At 41.8% G+C, this 18,761-nt stretch overlaps 1 protein-coding gene across 1 annotated transcript in view; it reads left to right on the top strand.

Annotated features, from left to right (window-relative positions):
• Positions 1-18,761, top strand: part of cd109 (CD109 molecule) — a gene marked incomplete at both ends in the record, with an annotated part of 33,702 nt that continues 14,941 nt past the window's right edge. The window contains 16 exons of the mRNA XM_084314252.1: positions 1-117; positions 1,776-2,012; positions 2,657-2,782; positions 8,208-8,270; positions 10,138-10,290; positions 11,124-11,193; positions 11,278-11,383; positions 12,259-12,376; positions 12,474-12,587; positions 13,069-13,287; positions 15,213-15,354; positions 16,261-16,437; positions 16,539-16,620; positions 16,713-16,941; positions 17,117-17,288; positions 17,861-18,051. Coding sequence (XP_084170378.1) covers positions 1-117; positions 1,776-2,012; positions 2,657-2,782; positions 8,208-8,270; positions 10,138-10,290; positions 11,124-11,193; positions 11,278-11,383; positions 12,259-12,376; positions 12,474-12,587; positions 13,069-13,287; positions 15,213-15,354; positions 16,261-16,437; positions 16,539-16,620; positions 16,713-16,941; positions 17,117-17,288; positions 17,861-18,051 — 2,316 coding nt within the window. The remainder of the gene's footprint in view (positions 118-1,775; positions 2,013-2,656; positions 2,783-8,207; positions 8,271-10,137; positions 10,291-11,123; positions 11,194-11,277; positions 11,384-12,258; positions 12,377-12,473; positions 12,588-13,068; positions 13,288-15,212; positions 15,355-16,260; positions 16,438-16,538; positions 16,621-16,712; positions 16,942-17,116; positions 17,289-17,860; positions 18,052-18,761) is intronic.

The raw sequence follows: 18,761 nt of genomic DNA, 5'->3' as shown, positions 1-18,761 counted from the left end.
ATGGCTTGTGCGCAGGATGTATTCCCTGGGGACTGTGTGCAGGTGGAGTTATGTCCCGACAGGTATCACCTACCTACCACCGCACTACCTGGTCCCAGTGACGAGGAGAACACCTTGGTGTGTAGCTCATGCAAATGGGGTGGCTCCAAGTGTTAGGATTCTTCGGATTCTTTATTTCCACCAGAGTTCAGACCACCACATCAAGGTATGGAACAATTCAGGAATCTAGTTAGACAGAGTATTCTTCTCTTAATCTTTTTTTTGTGAATGATACTTTCTAATCTCAGTTTTGTTTGAAACACTGGTTGTAAATGTGTGTAACAAGTTGTGTACAAAAGCTCTTTATTCTCCTTTTCACTTTTCTAGCCCCATCACTCAGCCGACTTATATGATTTTGGCTCCAAAAGTGCTTCGGCCAGGTGTCCCAACGACAATTTCAGTTACTCTCCTGACTGGCTCATCAGTTGATGTTTTTGCTGAGATTATAAGTGGCAACAATAGTGTAACCACAAATGCAACAATTGATGAAGGTAAATGTTTTGGTCATAAATCTTTTTTAAACAAACCAAAAACACTGAATCTCTTCCTCAGGTTTGAGGAACATTCTTTTCTGGAAACTGGAACTTGACGGTGTGATTGATTTCACTCGAAACTAATTTTAATGTCTTTATTAATTTATCCATTCAAAGGTTCCACTGAGTTGCTGGTTTTCCCGCCTGTAAGTGAATCTTAATACATTTTCAAACTACACAGTATTCAGTACAATGAATGCAAGAAGGAGGAGGTCACATCTATAGGCCTTTGTATGCTTAGGGATGTAAACATTAGAGGCCTCATATCTGAGCTACGGGGGTATAAAGAATATTAAGATAAACCGTAGATCCGTGCAAAAGTATGGATTTCTTTTACAATACCATCATCAACAATATGCAGAAATTGTAAATTATACATGTATCTTTTAGTTAATCTAAATAATGTTTTTCTTGCATCAGTATTATAACGATTTGGATGAAAACAATGAAAAAGCATCATGCACTGGACAAACAATATACTGTACAGTCAAATATCCTTATACCATAAAAAATAAGAAAAATATTGCAATATGATATTTTGAGCATACCGCCCATATTGCCCTAGAGTAGGCCCCACTATAGTCTATATAGTATTGTACATTAGTACACTGCATAGTATTGTATATTATATGGTAACTCAGTTACGTCTATTCTGCATCGAACATTGTACATATGTCTATACTGAACACTGTGACCTCATTTTCTACTTCTAAATTACATGCTATACTATGTTATTTGATACTATCTTGTCTATAGCACAGTCTCTGGAGCGTAACAGTAAGAAGCATTTAGTATGAAAGTATTCTGTACTTCTGTATGACAACTATTAAAGAAACTTGAAACTTGAAACTTGAAACTTGAAACACTGGGTTGAAATGGTGCCTAATAAAGTATTGGATTTGGGAGTCATCCAGTCTGCAGATATGCCTTAGCTTCCCAGCCCATTCTTTTGTCTGCGTGGACACTTGAGTAGGCTACGATAAGGTGGATCAGTAGCATAGAAAACACACTTGTGGCAAACAATGTAAGGTCAGTCACATTAGTAGGTTTTGGAGTCAACCATTGTGCCTGAGCGAACAATTGGTCCGCTGCCCGTATTAACGTCTAGTCCAGCCTCTTCTCTTCTGCCAGAGCATTTGAGTTATAGCCTCCTGAGTCTGACCCACTTTAAAGCTCCTTGTTTCTCTGTGTTCTGCCTCTCAGATCCCTCACGGAGAGTCAAGCTACTGGCACCGCTACAAGCTGGTGGTCCAGGGCTACGTGGGGAACGACGTGGTGTTCACCAATTCAACATATTTGGACTTCAACCCTAAAGGATCGTCAACCTTCATTCAGACAGACAAACCGAACTATCTACCTGGGCAGTCAGTGAAAATTCGGGCCATTTCCATCCGCCCAGATGGAAGGCCATACAAGAGCCAGATAGATATTATTATCAAGGTGGGTGTGTTTTTATTGATCAGATTAGATTAGGGGGGAGTGCACTGCTGTGAAGGAAGGGTGCGCTGCATTTACAACACAAGACAAAATCAGAGCAACACGTCATGTGGCACAATAATCGATTTATCTTGATCATCTTGTTTTCATGATAATCATAATTTAAATTGAAACTCGATTAATTGCCCAGCCCTACCATCTTCATATTTTGAAGGGGGAAAAAAGAGGGGAAAAAAACTATTTAGATTTATTGTATTCAATTGTCTTTTCTGCAACAAGAACCATGACATTGGTGAATTAAATTAATGTAATTTTGCATGAATAACATGGAAACTCAGACTGTGATTTGATCACTGTTCTCCTTGCATCCATACTGTTTCCATACATGTTTTCCCTGTGTCCATGCTGTTTCCATACGCTTCCCTGTATCCTGTATCCATACTGTTTCCATACATGTTTCCCTGTGTCCATGCTGTTTCCATACGCTTCCCTGTATCCTGTATCCATACTGTTTCCATACATGTTTCCCTGTGTCCATGCTGTTTCTATACGCTTCCCTGTATCCTGTGTCCATGCTGTTTCCATACACGTCTCCCTGTATCCATACTGTTTCCATACACATCTCCCTGTGCCCACGCTGTGTCCAGGACCCCAGGGGGAACATGCTCAGACAGTGGCTGTCTCTGGACAGCGTTCTGGGCGTTGTGTCCAAAGAGTTCCAGTTGTCTGAAAATCCACCCCTCGGCAAATGGACCATCGTGACATCATTTAGTGTAAGTCTGCTACAGCCAAAACAGTCTGTCAAATGGGATCATCGTGACATCAGTTAGTGTAAGTCTGCCACAGCCAAAACAGTCTGTCAAATGGACCACCGTGACATCAGTTAGTGTAAGTCTGCCACAGCCAACACAGTCTGTCAAATGGACCATTGTGACATTAGTTAGTGTAAGTCTGCCACAGCCAACACAGTCTGTCAAATGGACCATTGTGACATTAGTTAGTGTAAGTCTGCCACAGCCAACACAGTCTGTCAAATGGACCATTGTGACATTAGTTAGTGTAAGTCTGCCACAGCCAACACAGTCTGTCAAATGGACCATCGTGACATCAGTTAGTGTAAGTCTGCCACAGCCAACACAGTCTGTCAAATGGCTATATGGCTTCACACAAAGTCTATCGATGCCATAGTGATAATTGTTTAATTCTTCATTCATTGTCCTTAGTGGTCTTAGAAGAATGCGTGTGCTTGCCTGTGCTTCTCAAAATCTGTACGTATTGATGAAAGTACGGTAACCACAATAAGTTGCTTAACCCAACCAAACTGTTATCATTATTAAGTATTTTTAACAATGGTTAGTATATGCTCAAAATGAGCATTTCTAGGTATTATTGCAGCTTCAACTAAAAAGAACACCTCCATGAAAATTGCTGAAGTTTCCACATAGTGAATATATGGCCTGGTCCATATAATTATATATACACAGTATATATAACCCTAGCCATAAGGTCTGGTCCATATCATTATTTTATACACTATATATAACCCTAAGGTCTGGTCCATAGAATATATATTTACAGTATTATATATAGCTAATACATTCAATTTATTTATTTCCAACCAACAGAAATGGGGTCATATTATAAAATAAGTCTCTGTTTTGCAGGGAGTTGACAGTGAAAAGCATTTTAATGTGGATCATTATGGTAAGTATGTTTTACTTGACCTCAGTATTGGATATTTAGCTGTATATATTCCACCTTCTACCTGCATATTTTGTATATTGATGATTTAATGGCCAAATAGAATTCTTCTTTCAAAATGGCAACTCAGAGTTATTTCACATGCCTTTTTAAAGTCGTAATTCATGCTTTCACGTTATGTTTTGTTTTAAGCCTATGTCCTAGCTAGTAGATGTTACAGACGTACGTGTTCGGGATCAATCAAATAATCAAAAGCATCAAAAACATTATTGAAGAATTGTGTTAAAGGGGAACGTGACCCATTTGAAGAATTCACGTAATCTTCTTCCTGTGCCCCAGCTGAGCCAGTATTTGTGAACATGCATCACTCTCTTCTAAGGCTACAAATCAGAGAGAGAGACCCTCCAATCTGTATCTGAGGCGTGTAACTGGGATGTAAAATCTGGGGCTGATCAATGATTTGATCTCTTTTGTCAGACCAATGTTTGTTTGATCTCTTGACACCCAAATGAGGTTTATTTATTCTGGCATTTATTTATTCTGACATCTGAACCACAATTAGAAACCTCATTTTGGTGTAAGAATGTGCTTTAAAATCTGTGTCTCCTTTGTTTGGTCATAGTGCTTCCTAAGTTTGAGGTGCTGATAAAGGTACCAACTGCCATTTATCACGAGGACAGTATCCAGGGATCTGTCACTGCTAAGTGAGTAGGACGCTGCACTGCATCTGGTGACTACTCTTAATTAATTTTAAGTAGTTCATTTCATATGATATACGATTTTTCTTCTTGATCTGTAGATACAATTACAAGAAGCCTGTCAAGGGATACATGAACATAACATACATACATCAATTTCATGGCATGGCAGTGTCCTATGATGAGTCCAAAGAGGTATGTGAACCATATTCGGAGCCCTAGCCTTGATTTGGTAGATAGTTATGAATGTGTATGAATTTTATATTGTTTCATGCCTTTCATGTTAAATGTTTACAGCCACATGTGCATAATTAATACTGCTTTGAAACAGATTGATGGCACCACAGATTTTACGTTTGATGTGCCTGACTACCGTGAAAAACGATCTTCTGACTACTTCGAATATGACTACGCTAATGATGACGAGGAGTATGTAAATATTGTGGTTCATGTCACAGAGTACCTAACAGGTAATCACTATTCATATCACAAAATAGCAATCAAGAAGCATTCGATTGCCTTGTGATTCCCCAGATACTGAAGTGGTAAATCTAATCATTCAATTCAGTTGTGCAAATGGTTCACCCTGTATGCTAATGAGACAGTGTCGTTTGTTTTTCAGGTTTGAAATATGACAGCTCTGCAAAGGTGTCTTTGACCAAGAGCATATATATGCTTACATTTGAGGATTATTTCCCACAATTGAAGCCATCTTTGAACTTTACTGCCAAGGTAAGGAAAGCAACAACATGGACTGTAATTCTGTAATGTGAGTCCTGCAGACACCTCATCTCCAACAAAACAAAATCTGCTTATTCATGAAGAAATAATAATTGGTTCGCTGTTCATGCAATCTTTACTTCTTACAATTTATAATCAATCATCTGGCTTGGTCCTAGAATCATGAAGCATTTTCTATACATGGGAGACAATTGACCTTTCTCAAACCCAGCCTGAAGCAACCATTGTGATTGGAGGATCAAGAAAGGAGGGCAGGGTTTGAGATGAGGTTAATAATCTGGAGACACCACCGTTTCTGCGGGAGGCTTGGACATTATCAGATAATAAGTCCTTTGAATGTGAAGAGCTTTAGTAAAGTAGGTCAGGTCACCCTTCTCTTACGTCTTGTATTTCCCCCCGTTTTCTGCAGCGCCACTACACACAGATACAGGTACAATAGTGAGGCATATCAGAGTTCCACCGTGACTAAGATCAGTGTCAGAGCATTTCGGGGAGTGTTAATAATCCTGTCTGTGCCATAGTTAACTCAGTCGTGTGCCATATACCTCACTACTAAAGGCAGATAGTGCCTTTCAGAATGACGGGTAAATCAGAATCAGAATCAGAAAGGTCTTTATTGCCAAGTAGTTTTCACATACAAGGAATTTGATTTGGTCGTTTTTGGTGCGACATTAATGGACAGACAAAGTAAAAAGGTGGAATAAAATAAAATGGAATAAACTAAATTAAAATAGAAGCACAATAGACTATAATATAATTATAAAATAAAAATAGGATAAAAATAGGCCAGGGCTGTACAATTGTGCACAGTGTGGTCAGGTATATACACTAATTAGAATACAAATATAAAAATATCAATACAGTGGGTCGGATGGAATATTTAGCAGGGCTGTGCAATTGAGAAATAATGTGCAAAAAGTATGAACAGTGAAATATGAGTAAAGAGGAAGTAAAGAGGAGTTGAATAACCAGATAGACAATAATACAATACCATCACAATACCTCAATAGGTCGAGGGAGGTCATGTGATAGTTTTAAGACCCAGCCTGGTTCCGGCGTTCTGGACACATTTTTGCCTATATGTGTTATTTTCTTTTTTTTACCATAGGGCGTTTCCGAAGGTAGAGGGTTTATAAGGTTCCCACTTATTCAATTAGTCTGATATTAGACGGGAGCAGAGTTGAGCGTAATTAAATTAGATCTGCGTTTTTACATTTGAGAACATTTTGAAAAACGTAATGGGTACAAGACTGTGTACCGAATGCAAAACTACATCTTTCCATTTGACGACCAGTCTGGCGCGAACGCTGCCGCTCTGAGAGAATAACGTTAGGAGACCAAACAGTCAAAACAACACATTGGACATTGATAACCTATAGAATGTCAAGGGATGCCATGTCAGAGTAGTATGTGCTATTGTGATTGATAGAAGATTGGCGAGGCATATGGGTACTGTAGTAGTTACCATGGAAACAAGAAAATATTATGATATATAACACATTTTCCCAAAGATTAAGTTAAAACATTTACCTTTATTGGTAGTAACCATATAATCATTAAATAATATCTACCTGTCAAAGATTATGAACCTACACAATACGGTTTGGCTGTAATAGTTTTGATCTTAAACGGGTGGCAACAATGAGGGAAAATCACAGGTGGAACCTCACTCTCCAGGTCTATACAGGGGTCGATACCCCCACCCCGCCCCTAATGACAACGTTATCGTTTTGATTTTGCAGATAAAAATATCCACATTCGACGGCCGACCTTTGACCACGGAGGACCAGCAAAAGACAGTGGCGGTTTCAATAACACAACTTAGGAACAGTCCGTGGAAACTGACGTGGGAGGATGCGGATCGTGAATTAATGCTCCGCAAACAAAACTGGTCTGATATCACCACCTCACTGAACCCCATGCCAGAGGACCCACCGGCCCGGGACATGGAGATCCCTGTCCCTGCTGACGGAGTCATACCACTTTCAATTGAACTGTCAGATGACGCTCACACACTCACCATAGATGTAAGGAGAGCTCTGGAACACTGGCCTACTGACATAATTGAAACAAAAGCAGGATACAAATTCTGTCACGTTTTAGTGTCTCCTGTTTCTTAATGTATTTGTCTTTGTATATCTGTCTTTCTGGTTTCATATATATATATATATATATATATATATATATATATATATATATATATATATATATATATATATATATATATATATATATATATATATATATATATATATATATATATATATATGTTGTCTCTCTGATGTCCTGTCTGTATGTCTGTCTCTGCTGTAACATGGTTGTCTCTCTGATGTCCTGTCTGTATGTCTGTCTCTGCTGTAACGTGGTTGTCTCTCTGATGTCCTGTCTGTATGTCTGTCTCTGCTGTAACGTGGTTGTCTCTCTGATGTCTTGTCTGTATGTCTGTCTCTGCTGTAACGTGGTTGTCTCTCTGATGTCTTGTCTGTATGTCTGTCTCTGCTGTAACATGGTTGTCTCTCTGATGTCTTGTCTGTATGTCTGTCTCTGCTGTAACGTGGTTGTCTCTCTGATGTCCTGTCTGTATGTCTGTCTCTGCTGTAACATGGTTGTCTCTCTGATGTCCTGTCTGTCTTTGCTGTAACATGGTTATCCTATGTTCTTCTTTTTTGTAACGCAATATTGTGTGTTCCGACACAAAACAAATGTATCTATCAACAGACAATAAAGAACTATCATATATATATATATATATATATATATATATATATATATACAAAACCAGAAAGACAAATATATATGATTGTTTATGTTTATGTTGTATAGTTTATATATTTGTTGTATGCATTTTCAGGCTTCATTTGAGGATGCTCATAACATGCTACATCTCCGTCGTCACTATTCGTCCCCCAGTAGTTCCTACCTCCAGATTCAGAGACCTCTTCTGTCTCCGCAGGTGAGCTGACTGTAAATCCATCTTTCCCTCAGTGGAATGATGATGAACTGAACTAGAACCCTGAAAGACATGCTCAGACATTGATATGAGCTTCATTCTCCCCAGGTTGGTGTCCCCCTCCTGTTGCCCATTCAGAGCAATTTCCAGATGTCTGAGGTTCACTACATGGTAAGTGTCTTAGTATGCTGACCAGGTAAAGATCATATCTGCTCATCTTTTTTTTTTTTAAGATTTTTTTTTTTTAGCGTTTATTGCTTTTTACTACTGGGCAGTCCAGTAGAGAGAGAGAGAGAGAGAGAGAGAGGAGGAACGGGAGACAGAGTGGGGGGAAGACATTCGGCAAATAATGACGGGGTCCGGGAATCGAACCCGGGTCGGCCGTGCCGCGACTCAGCGCGTTATGTGGTTCGCCACTGGGGCGCCCATCTTTTTATTTATTTAACCTTTATTTTATGTTGTTTTAATTGTATTTTATTTTATTTGAAATGTATGTATTTATTTTTTTCATATATCTTTTACTTCTCATATGAGGCCATACAGTATATACATTATTTTGGTTGATGTTGTTTGTAAGTGCCTTAGTATGCTGACCAGGTAAATATCATATCTGCCAATCTTTGTTTTATTTATTTATTTATTAAACTTCCATGGTACATCAGTTCCAAGCTTGAATTAATTAAAAAACTCAACCACAGATCCAGCAACCGGATGCGCTTTAAAATACCGCCCGTGTGGACTGAGGCGAGTAAAAGAAGCCTATTTTATTTTGGTCCTTGGTCCTGGAATGACCTCCAGACACGTCTCAAATTGGCCTCTCCAATCTCCTTGTATTGTTTTAAACAAAACATATCATAAATCCTTTCCACCTGCTGCTCCTGCTTTGATGTTGAATAAAACATTTTGGTTGATTGCTATTGTTTTATTGTGCTTGTATTTTTTTTTAAACTGAATTTGACTTTTCATTTAAAATATCGGTTGTATGGTAGTCTACGTATGTGTATTGTGTCTTGTTATGTATGTTTTGTCATAATTTTGTGCTTGCCTTCTTGGCTAGATCACCATTGAAAAAGAGACCTCGGTCTCAATGGGTTTTTATTTTCTGGTTAAATAAAGGTTTGATGATATTTGATTTAACCTTTATTTTATTTTATTGTATTTTATTGTAATTTATGTATTCATTCATTCATTTATTCATTAATTTCTTGCTTCTTATTTGGCCATACAACAGTATATATATATAATATAAATACTTTTGTTTGTGTGTGCAGGTAAAGTCCAAAGGGCAGATAGTGTCTGCTGGGACCGGTTCTGTCCCTCTTTCTCTGACCCCTGAGGCTTCCTGGGTACCTATGGCCTGCATCATAGTCTACTGTGTACATCCAGATGGAGAGGTCGTCAATGATGCGGTGCAAGTTATCACCACCCCAGTCCTAATAAACAAGGTGGCTAGTCCCTGGCTATTTTATTTATTTATTTATTTGATCTCCACTAGACAAATGATTATTAACAGGTTTTCACACCTTTACACTTGTGTGGTAAAGGCAGGCACCCCAACCAGTGCTTCATGAGCACTTGCTCTCTCCATTAGATCCCCCCTCCTCCTTGAGTTTGAGCTTTAGGAACAAGCAACATGAAATACCTTTTATTGAGCCTGTTTACTTAGTTTTATTTGTCTATGTCCATTTGAACTGAATACATCCGATTTAATGGAATCTTAATATTTATTTAAAAGTTCTATCCATCTATTCTTGTTGAAATATAAATGGATATAGGCCATACCTATATCTGAGATAAGTGGCAATATATTACTTGAGTTTTCTTGGAAGGGTGTTCTGCGTTTACAACACAAGCCAAAATGAGAGCAACACAGCAATATATCGTTTTATCTCGATGATCTTGTTTTCATGAGTGTGAAGCCAAAATCGTAATTGAAATTGAAACTCGAGTCATCGCCTAGCCCTAGTAAGAAGAATGCGATTAATTGTCTTTGACTGCGATGCACTACAACACTGTGCAATGCCGTGTCACCTGGCAGGTGTCTGGGAGCTGGAACGTGGGCCGTGCGGAGCCGGCTGATGAGGTGTCTCTGAGCGTGTCTGTGGCCGAGCCTGGATCACTAGTGGGGCTTCTCGTCGTGGACAAGGCTACGCTCCTGGGCGCCTCAGACAACGGCATCACCAAGGACATGGTGAGAAAGGCTACTGGGTTCAGCTGCTTGCTGATGATGAGATCCACGTGACGAAACCGCCATGACCATCCAGGGCATTCTTCAGTTAATAATTATCTCGGGGGTTACTATTTTCCAACTGTGAATACAGCACTGTTATTCATGATAGGATACCCTCCTGCAGGCACCTATGAAACACAACCCCATGCTCCCCTCACACCCCAGTATCTGTCGTACAGAAAGGCACTATGAGAGCCACAACTCGGCCAACAGGTTTTAACAATACGTGCCTTTTGTGTCTTGAGCTGTTTTGTTTGGCTTTGTGGATCGTAGTAACCTTAGGGGACATCGGGGGATGGCTGTGTTCCTTTCACAGGTTCTGGAGGAGATGGCGAAATACGGCGCGGACAAGGCAGACAGTTCTACAGTTATGGAAATGGGAGATCCATATTCCACTTTTATGGTAACCCTGACCTCAAGACACATATCAGATACTATCTAGATTGTATCAGACATGTACCCTATCACTTTACTGTGTTAATACTGTGGGCGACAGTGGCTCGGGAGGTAGAGCAGTCGTCTGGTAATCCGGAGGTACCCGGTTTGATTCCTGCTCCTCCCAGGCATGTCGAAGTGTCCGTGAGCAAGACACTTAACCCTTAATTGCTCCCGATGAGCAGGTTGGCACCTTGCATGGTTGCCTTTGCCATCGGTGTGTGAGTGAATGGGTAAAAAAAAATTGGAACAAATTGTAAAGCACTTTGGATAAGAACACTAATATAAATGCAGCCATTTACCATTAAGGGGAGAAACATCATGCATTATACATTTTGTCTTTTGTGACATCCTCCCAGATATGCGACCTTGTGGTGTTGACGGATGCCAATGTGTACAAGACGAGATCTCCAGGGAACCCGGAATTTCGTAAGTTTTAAGATGTACACATACTGTATCTGTCACATACGTGTGTGTTTGACTTTATATCACAATCGTTCATGCACCCCACAGCAGGGGAGGAAATGCATATCCACTATGCACCGGTGGACAAGCAGGAGTTGCCAAGGGTGCGCCGGAACTTCCCAGAGACATGGCTGTGGCTGGACATCAACACAGGGTGAAGGACCAGTAACATGTCACAGCACCAGGGCCTAAAGCACGGGTTCTGCTACACAACATATTCAAAACCTTTCAATGCACTAAATGGGTCAAAAATTACCATTTTCGAATGAGAATACATACGGGATACACACCGATTTCTGACCCATGTTGTGCATTTCTGGGGTAGTGATAAAAAAAATGTATGCACAAATAAAACAACAAAGATTCTTGTTAATTAACGAAAAAAAAATTATGTTAAAAACAAGCTGAGGAAGGGCGGTCAGGTGGCGTAGCGGAGATTGCGTTCGTCACCAACGCCGGAGACGCTGGATTCGCCTGTTCGAATCCAGCTCCCGGCGTTGTCACCAGCTTGGCTGGCCGTTCACACTAATACAATTGGCAGTATTAGAGGGTGGGAAAGCTGGCGGGGTGGGTCCGGGTCGTTGTAAACAGTGACTCCTACAAAAAACAAGCTGAGGAATTCATTAAATATTATAAAATAATTTGCTCTGATCACTTTTGACCAATTTTGTGCATCAGAGGGTTAACATAGGGGTCGGGACCCAAACTTGGTTGTGGACCTGCTTCCAGGGGGTCCCCCACATGACAATAGTATAGTATGTTTTAATGAGCCTGTATCAAACTAAATGTAATTTGGGTCACACATGGTCTAAGAGATTTTGTGTGTGAATGACATATGATGCAAAGACCCCTTGGAGTTATAATGGAGAAATATCAGTAGTGCGTAATTTCAATATACTATATGTATCATCCACTTTTTAAATTGTTCTTTTACTTGAATCTATCGTATCTATGATGGAGACATTCCACTTATGCATTTATCTCAACTGTGTAACTATAGCAACGGTTTCATATTTGCATTCACTGCAGGGATTCTACCACTGGAGAGGTGACTCTCACTGTGCCAGACAGCATCACAACATGGATAGCCACCGCCTTTGTCATGTCAGAGAGTCTGGGCCTGGGGATCATGGAGACGCCTGTGGAGGTACTACGCTTCAGGCTGTATCATTTTACACCGTATTACACCTTGCAAGCTGGGGTTGTTCATTCCCACACAGCCTTACTCCTGATTGTGTTGTCAGCTCACAGTGTTCCAGGATTTCTTCGTGTCCTTGAATCTGCCTGCCTATATTGTCCGGGGAGAGCAGCTGGTGGTGGAGGTCTTCCTGTTCAACTACCTCCCACAAGACCTGGAGGTGAGTCGCCCGCCTCAGACAATCCCTGGCCGCGAATGCAGCTGTTGTCGAAGTCACACTTTTCCCATGTTCCACAGTGCCGTTGCAGCGCTGAGGGGTTGTGTATGATAAAAACCTGCCTTGTTGATACAATAGCGGGGCATGTGAGATGTTGTATTACTTTGATTAACCATCAAGGGTCTTAGCATCAACCTTTGTTATAACAATCCACTCACTCTCTTCTGGAGCCACAGTGACAAAGGAATGAAACACTAGGCTGCTAATCATGCGCCTCCCTCAGGACTTCCATTGTGAAAGCAGGATCTGAGAAAATCCTCTTGGGGATCATCACCCTTATACGATCCGTTATATTGTCGAGATGATGGGATTCCTATATTCCTGTCATATCTGTGTAGAAAAACAAACGGCTCCTGTTTCCTCGTGGCTTTGCAAATCCCTAACAATGTGGTCCGGGATGGGTGGATTCGTTTTCTGCCGTCAGGTCATGGTGATTGTCGCAGAAAGTGAGTCCTTTGAGTTCGTCTTCCCGGACAATGAAGAGCTCACCATGGCCAGTGTGCGCCATGTATTGGTTGGGAGCCAGCAGGGAATCTCCATCCCATTTCCCATCAAGCCCTTGGTCCTCGGAGAGATTCCCATCTCTGTCAAAGCCACCTCCGCCGTGGCAAACGATGCCATCTACAAAACGGTTCTAGTCAAGGTATAACCGTGATGCCATAATAACCATATAAGGGATTCAATTTCATGTACTCAGGTGTAAAAAGTACCAAGAAATTATACTTAAGTGAAAGTATGGCTACCGTCTCAAAATCGTACTCAAGTAAAAGTCAGAGTATCTGGCTAAAAACTCACTTAAGTAAAAGTAAAAAAGTTTCTACTTTAAAAAAAAAAAAAAGTAAAAAAAAAAAATTATTCCGGGGCAATGAAATGTTCCGTTTTGTTCTATTCATCACTCGTACTATCGTTTGTGGCCATCTTCTGTAGCTTGTCACTCTGATTGTCTATTCTTCTGATAGCAGGTGTTTAATAATAATAATAATAATAATTCATTTGATTTATATAGCGCTTCTCAATAACCCGAAGTCGCTGACAATAGTCGGGAGCAAAAGTAAAAACAAAGAAACAAAAGCAAAGAAACAAAAACAAAGAAACAACAAAGAAACAAAAACAAAAGGAACATGAGACCATGGGGGGAACAGGGAAGACAGCATGATAGCACAAAAAGACTGGAGACAGACATCAATCAGGTTGGAGGGGGGGGGGTTATTGGTGGGGGGGGGGGTGAAGGCAAGGGAGAACAGGTGGGTTTTGAGGCGAGCTTTGAAGGTGGAGAGTGTAGGAGAGTCTCTGATGGACTGGGGGAGGGAGTTCTAGAGTCGGGATGCAGTACGAGAGAAGGCCCGATCTCTAAAGTTTTTGAGTTTGGATGTCGGGACAGTGAGGGAGGCAGTGGAGGAGGACCGGAGGGAGTGGGTGGGGCGGTAGGGAAGAAGGAGATCAGTCAGGTAGGGGGGGGCCAGGCTGTGGAGGGCTTTGAAGGTGAGGAGTAGTGTTTTAAAGTTTATGCAGTGTTTGATCGGGAGCCAGTGGAGAGAGTGGAGGACAGGAGTGATGTGTTCACGGGACTGGGTGTTAGTGAGGAGGCGGGCGGCTGAATTTTGGACCATTTGCAGTTTATGGAGGGAGCGGGAGGTGATACCAGTGAGGAGGAAGTTGCAATAGTCCAGGCGGGAGGAGATGAAGGCGTGAATGAGGGATTCAGCAGCAGGGGGGGAGAGGCAGTGACGGACTTTTGCAATGTTGCGGAGGTGAAAGTAAGATATTTTTACGATGGAGCGGACGTGGGGGTCAAATGAGAGGGTGGGGTCAAGGAGAACACCAAGGTTTCGGACTAGGGGGGAGGGGATGATGGTGGAGTCGTTGATGGTGAGTGTGATGGGTCCGGATCTGGTGAGGGTGGTTTTGGTGCCAATAATGAGAAGTTCCGTCTTGTCACTGTTCAATTTGAGGAAGTTGTGAGTCATCCAAGTTTGGAGTTCGGTAATGCAGGATTCGATGTGACTGAGGGGTGGGCTGTGGGGGGATTGTTTAATCAAAGATTCCCGCTTTCTAGTCTTGCACAAGGACAATCAGCATGGGTATGGGCGGGTTAATTTTCCATTGATGGGGATTTGATTGGCTGTTTTTAAATAAAGTGCGGCCGCAGGATTAATAATGTTAACGTTAGTTCGGCCAGAGAAACAAATATACTAATTAAAATGGTTGGACCTGCGAGATTTGTACTTTGTAGGTCTGCATTTGAAATGTAAGGAGTAAAAAGTATGTTTTTTTTTCTCTGAAATGTAATTGAGTAAAAGTACAAGTATACAAACCTAATAATAATAGTACAAATCCCCCAAAACAGTACTTAAGTATTGTAACGAAGTACAATTACTCAAGTACTTCACACCCCTAATAACCATATAAGGGATTCAATTTCATGTACTTGTACCTGCTTCTGCCAGTCAGTTCTGACCCAGTTAATCACAATGTTGTTTTTAAAACGGCCTTTTCCCAGAAGTATTAATTCACTCATCTACTTTGCATATGTTCATTTTCTTTTTCCATCGCTGCTGGTTTTTGCAGTCTGAAGGAATTGAAGAGTCATATTCAACAGCTTTGTTCCTGGAGCTAGCTCCCTCTGAAGCAAGCCTTTCCAGAAACATCACGTTCACCTTCCCCACAGATGTTGTGGAAGGCAGCGAGAGAGCCCAAGTGACTGCCATCGGTATGTAAACAAACACAGGACGTGAATCACACGCTGGCAAAGGACGAACCACATTCCTTCAGACTTATATAGCACGTATTTGTGTTATTATTACATTATCATTCCCTTTTGATCACCCTAAGGCCCCCCTATAAAATATTTGGAAAAAAGTAATGGGAAACACCAGCAGAGACGTAAGAGCAGTGCCTCCGACACACATCGATTCATACATTTCTGCGCAAAATGGAAATCAATAACAGGCTGGTGAAAGCTGTTTTATGATCCACAGCTGTTTGTTTGCTTTCTTACCCTTTGGAACATTATGGGCCATAAAAGTGTGGTCTGTCTGTCACGCTAATCAACCTAACAAACTACTATTGTTGCTTGTGTTTGTTATGCAAACATGCCTGTCGTCTAGGTCCGTCCGTCCGTCCGTCCGTCCGTCCGTCCGTCCGTCTGTCCGTCTGTCCGTCTGTCTGTCTGTCTCTATCTGTCTCTATCTGTCTGTCTGTCTGTCTGTCTGTCTGTCTGTCTGTCTGTCTGTCTGTCTGTCTGTCTGTCTGTCTGTCTGTCTGTCTGTCTGTCTGTCTGTCTGTCTGTCTGTCTGTCTGTCTGTCTGTCTGTCTGTATCTATCTATCTATCTATCTATCTATCTATCTATCTATCTATCTATCTATCTATCTATCTATCTATCTATCTATCTATCTATCTATCTATCTATCTATCTATCTATCTATCTATCTATCTATCTATCTATCTATCTATCTATCTATCTATCTATCTATCTATCTATCTATCTATCTATCTATCTATCTATCTATCTATCTATCTATCTATCTATCTATCTATCTATCTATCTATCTATTTCTATTTTCTCATGGTGTCTTTTGTCTTGTTCTGCACATTTCCTTCCTTGGGTTATCTAGGTGACATCCTTGGTCCATCTATCAAAGGTCTGGAGTCTCTCATCCAGTTGCCTTACGGCTGCGGGGAGCAGAATATGATTAACTTTGCACCAAACATTTACGTCATCCAGTATCTCACGGTTACTGGACAAACCAATGAAGACATTGTAACGAAAGCTACATCCTACATGTTGAAAGGTATTTTGATCACTAACTTCATACTGGAAATACGACCGCATTGAACCGGCTGTCATCACTTAACCGGCAAAATAACTTTGGTTGGCTACTTATCCATGCAGGCTATGAGCGAGAGCTCTCCTACCAGAGGGAGGATGGTTCCTTCAGTGCTTTTGGAGATCGTGACTCATCTGGGAGCACATGGTATGAAAACGGTTCTCCTTCATCTGGTCCTAATGTAGTGTTTGGTGTTTTGTCTGGTGGGTTAAAACCTGTCTCCTCTCTCTGCCTGCAAGGCTCTCCGCCTTTGTGCTGAGGTGCTTCCTGCAGGCCAGGCCCTTCATCGACATCGACCAGAGGGTGCTCTCCAGAACCGCAGACTGGCTTGGACTCCAAGAAGGGGCTGATGGGAGGTTTGAGGAGCCCGGCCGTGTCATCCACACTGAGCTCCAAGGAGGGCTGGACAGCCCGCTCTCCCTCACTGCCTATGTCCTCATGGCTCTGCTGGAGGATGATGTCGTCAAGGTGGGAATCATGGAGAATGACTATACTTATACTTACACACTGCAGGCATTGTTTCACTGAAAAGAGGAGAGAAGAGGAGAGGAAGAAAAGCACTATTGAGAAACACCCCAGGACTATTGATTTTACATGCCATCTGGATGTTGCTGAATCTCATCTTCCCTTGTTTTGAGTTCAGGTCCAGTATGGGAGCCAGGTGGCTGCAGCCCTGATGTACCTGGAGACCCGGCTCGCCTTGGGGATCTCCAGTAACTACAGCCTCTGCCTGGTGACCTACACTCTGGCTCTGGCCGGCAGCGAGAGCGCATACACAGCAATGGCTGAGCTGATGACACGGGCACAGATGAGAGGTAATGCACTGGGACTGGAATGCGCCTCATGTCTCTTTTGAATTTCTTCAGTCTCTCGAACCAGTAACTTCACTGACCGACACTATATTCGTAGTATTCTCATTATCTTCCATGGCAACGGAAATGGTGCAATGCCACAGCTCATTGGCCGCAGGTGTCGTTTAATGTTAATAACCTCTTGTTTGATTACAATCGCTGAAGTTGTGTGCGATGGAATACTATGAATTGTCTGTCTTCAGTGGGCACCAAGGAGGGTGGCAGACATTTTAGTTAAGTTCACTTCAGTTCAGTTCATTTATTATTGGGGGAAATTATTCCTCTGCATTTGACCCATCCTAACCACCTATGAGCAGTGGGGCAGTCACAAACAGGCGCCCAGGAAGTTATTATTTTGCCTAAAATGGAGGGGATGTACTAACCCTCACCCTAACAGGGGGATGTCACATCCTTGCACCCCAACCCCTCAAATCCTTCTGTTTACATCATACTGATCCTCAGGTGATAATTGCCCCGAGGTGTTGCTATGTGGTACATTGTGTTTCACACATTAGTTGTCTCCTCTCTGTATGCAGATGGTGTGCCGTGCTGGAGCTCCTCAGACACAGGCCTGTCTGCCTCATGGCAGCCCCGCTCTACAGATATAGAGATGGCCGCCTACGTGCTGCTCGCTCTGCACAGGCTGGGACAGGTGGCGCAGGGCGTCCCGCTCCTCAAGTGGCTCAGCGAGAAGAGGAACTCTAACGGAGGATTTGGCTCAACACAGGTCAGAGCAAACAGGTCATTTAGGCACAGTTAAAGGAACACACAACCGTCTTCTCCAGAGAGAGACAAGAAGATAGATACCAGTTTCCTCTCTGTGCGTTCAGTAGAAAGCTATCTGGCTGCACGTTAGCCTAGCTTAGCACAATGAATGGAAGCAGACAGTGCCGGTTAGCCTAGGTATTGTCCAACTAATACCTCTCCCGAAGGCTAACCGGCACTGTCCGCTTCCATTCATTGTGCTAAGCTAGGCTAAAGTTCAGCCAGATAGCTTTCTACTGAACACACAGAGAGGAAACTGGTATCTATCTTCTTGTCTCTCTCTGGAGAAGACGGTAAGATAATGTCCCCAAATGTTGGCATGTTACTTTAAAGCCACACAGAGATTTCAAGACAATGTAATATTACTTCCAACACAGATGGGAATTAGAAAATATGACCAGTGGTAAAAGGGAAATCTGCACACCGGACCAAAATATACTTCAAGTCAAGTCAAATGTATTTATAAAGCATGTTTAAAAACAACAGAGTTGACCAAGGCTTTAAAAATACGGTAAAGCAGGCAGGCATACAAAGATCAGTACATAGAAGAGATATATACACTATATATACAGTAAGCAGCACAAAACCCATTAAGAAGATTCAAACACTAGTGAATAGAAGTATGTTTTAAGCCGAGACTTGAAAGAATGGACAGATGGGGCGAGTCTGACG

Source organism: Notolepis coatsorum (genome assembly GCF_963971535.1).
Source record: "Notolepis coatsorum genome assembly, chromosome: 5".
Taxonomy (NCBI): Eukaryota; Metazoa; Chordata; class Actinopteri; order Aulopiformes; family Paralepididae; genus Notolepis; species Notolepis coatsorum.
This window is presented reverse-complemented; position numbering and strand designations above follow the sequence as displayed.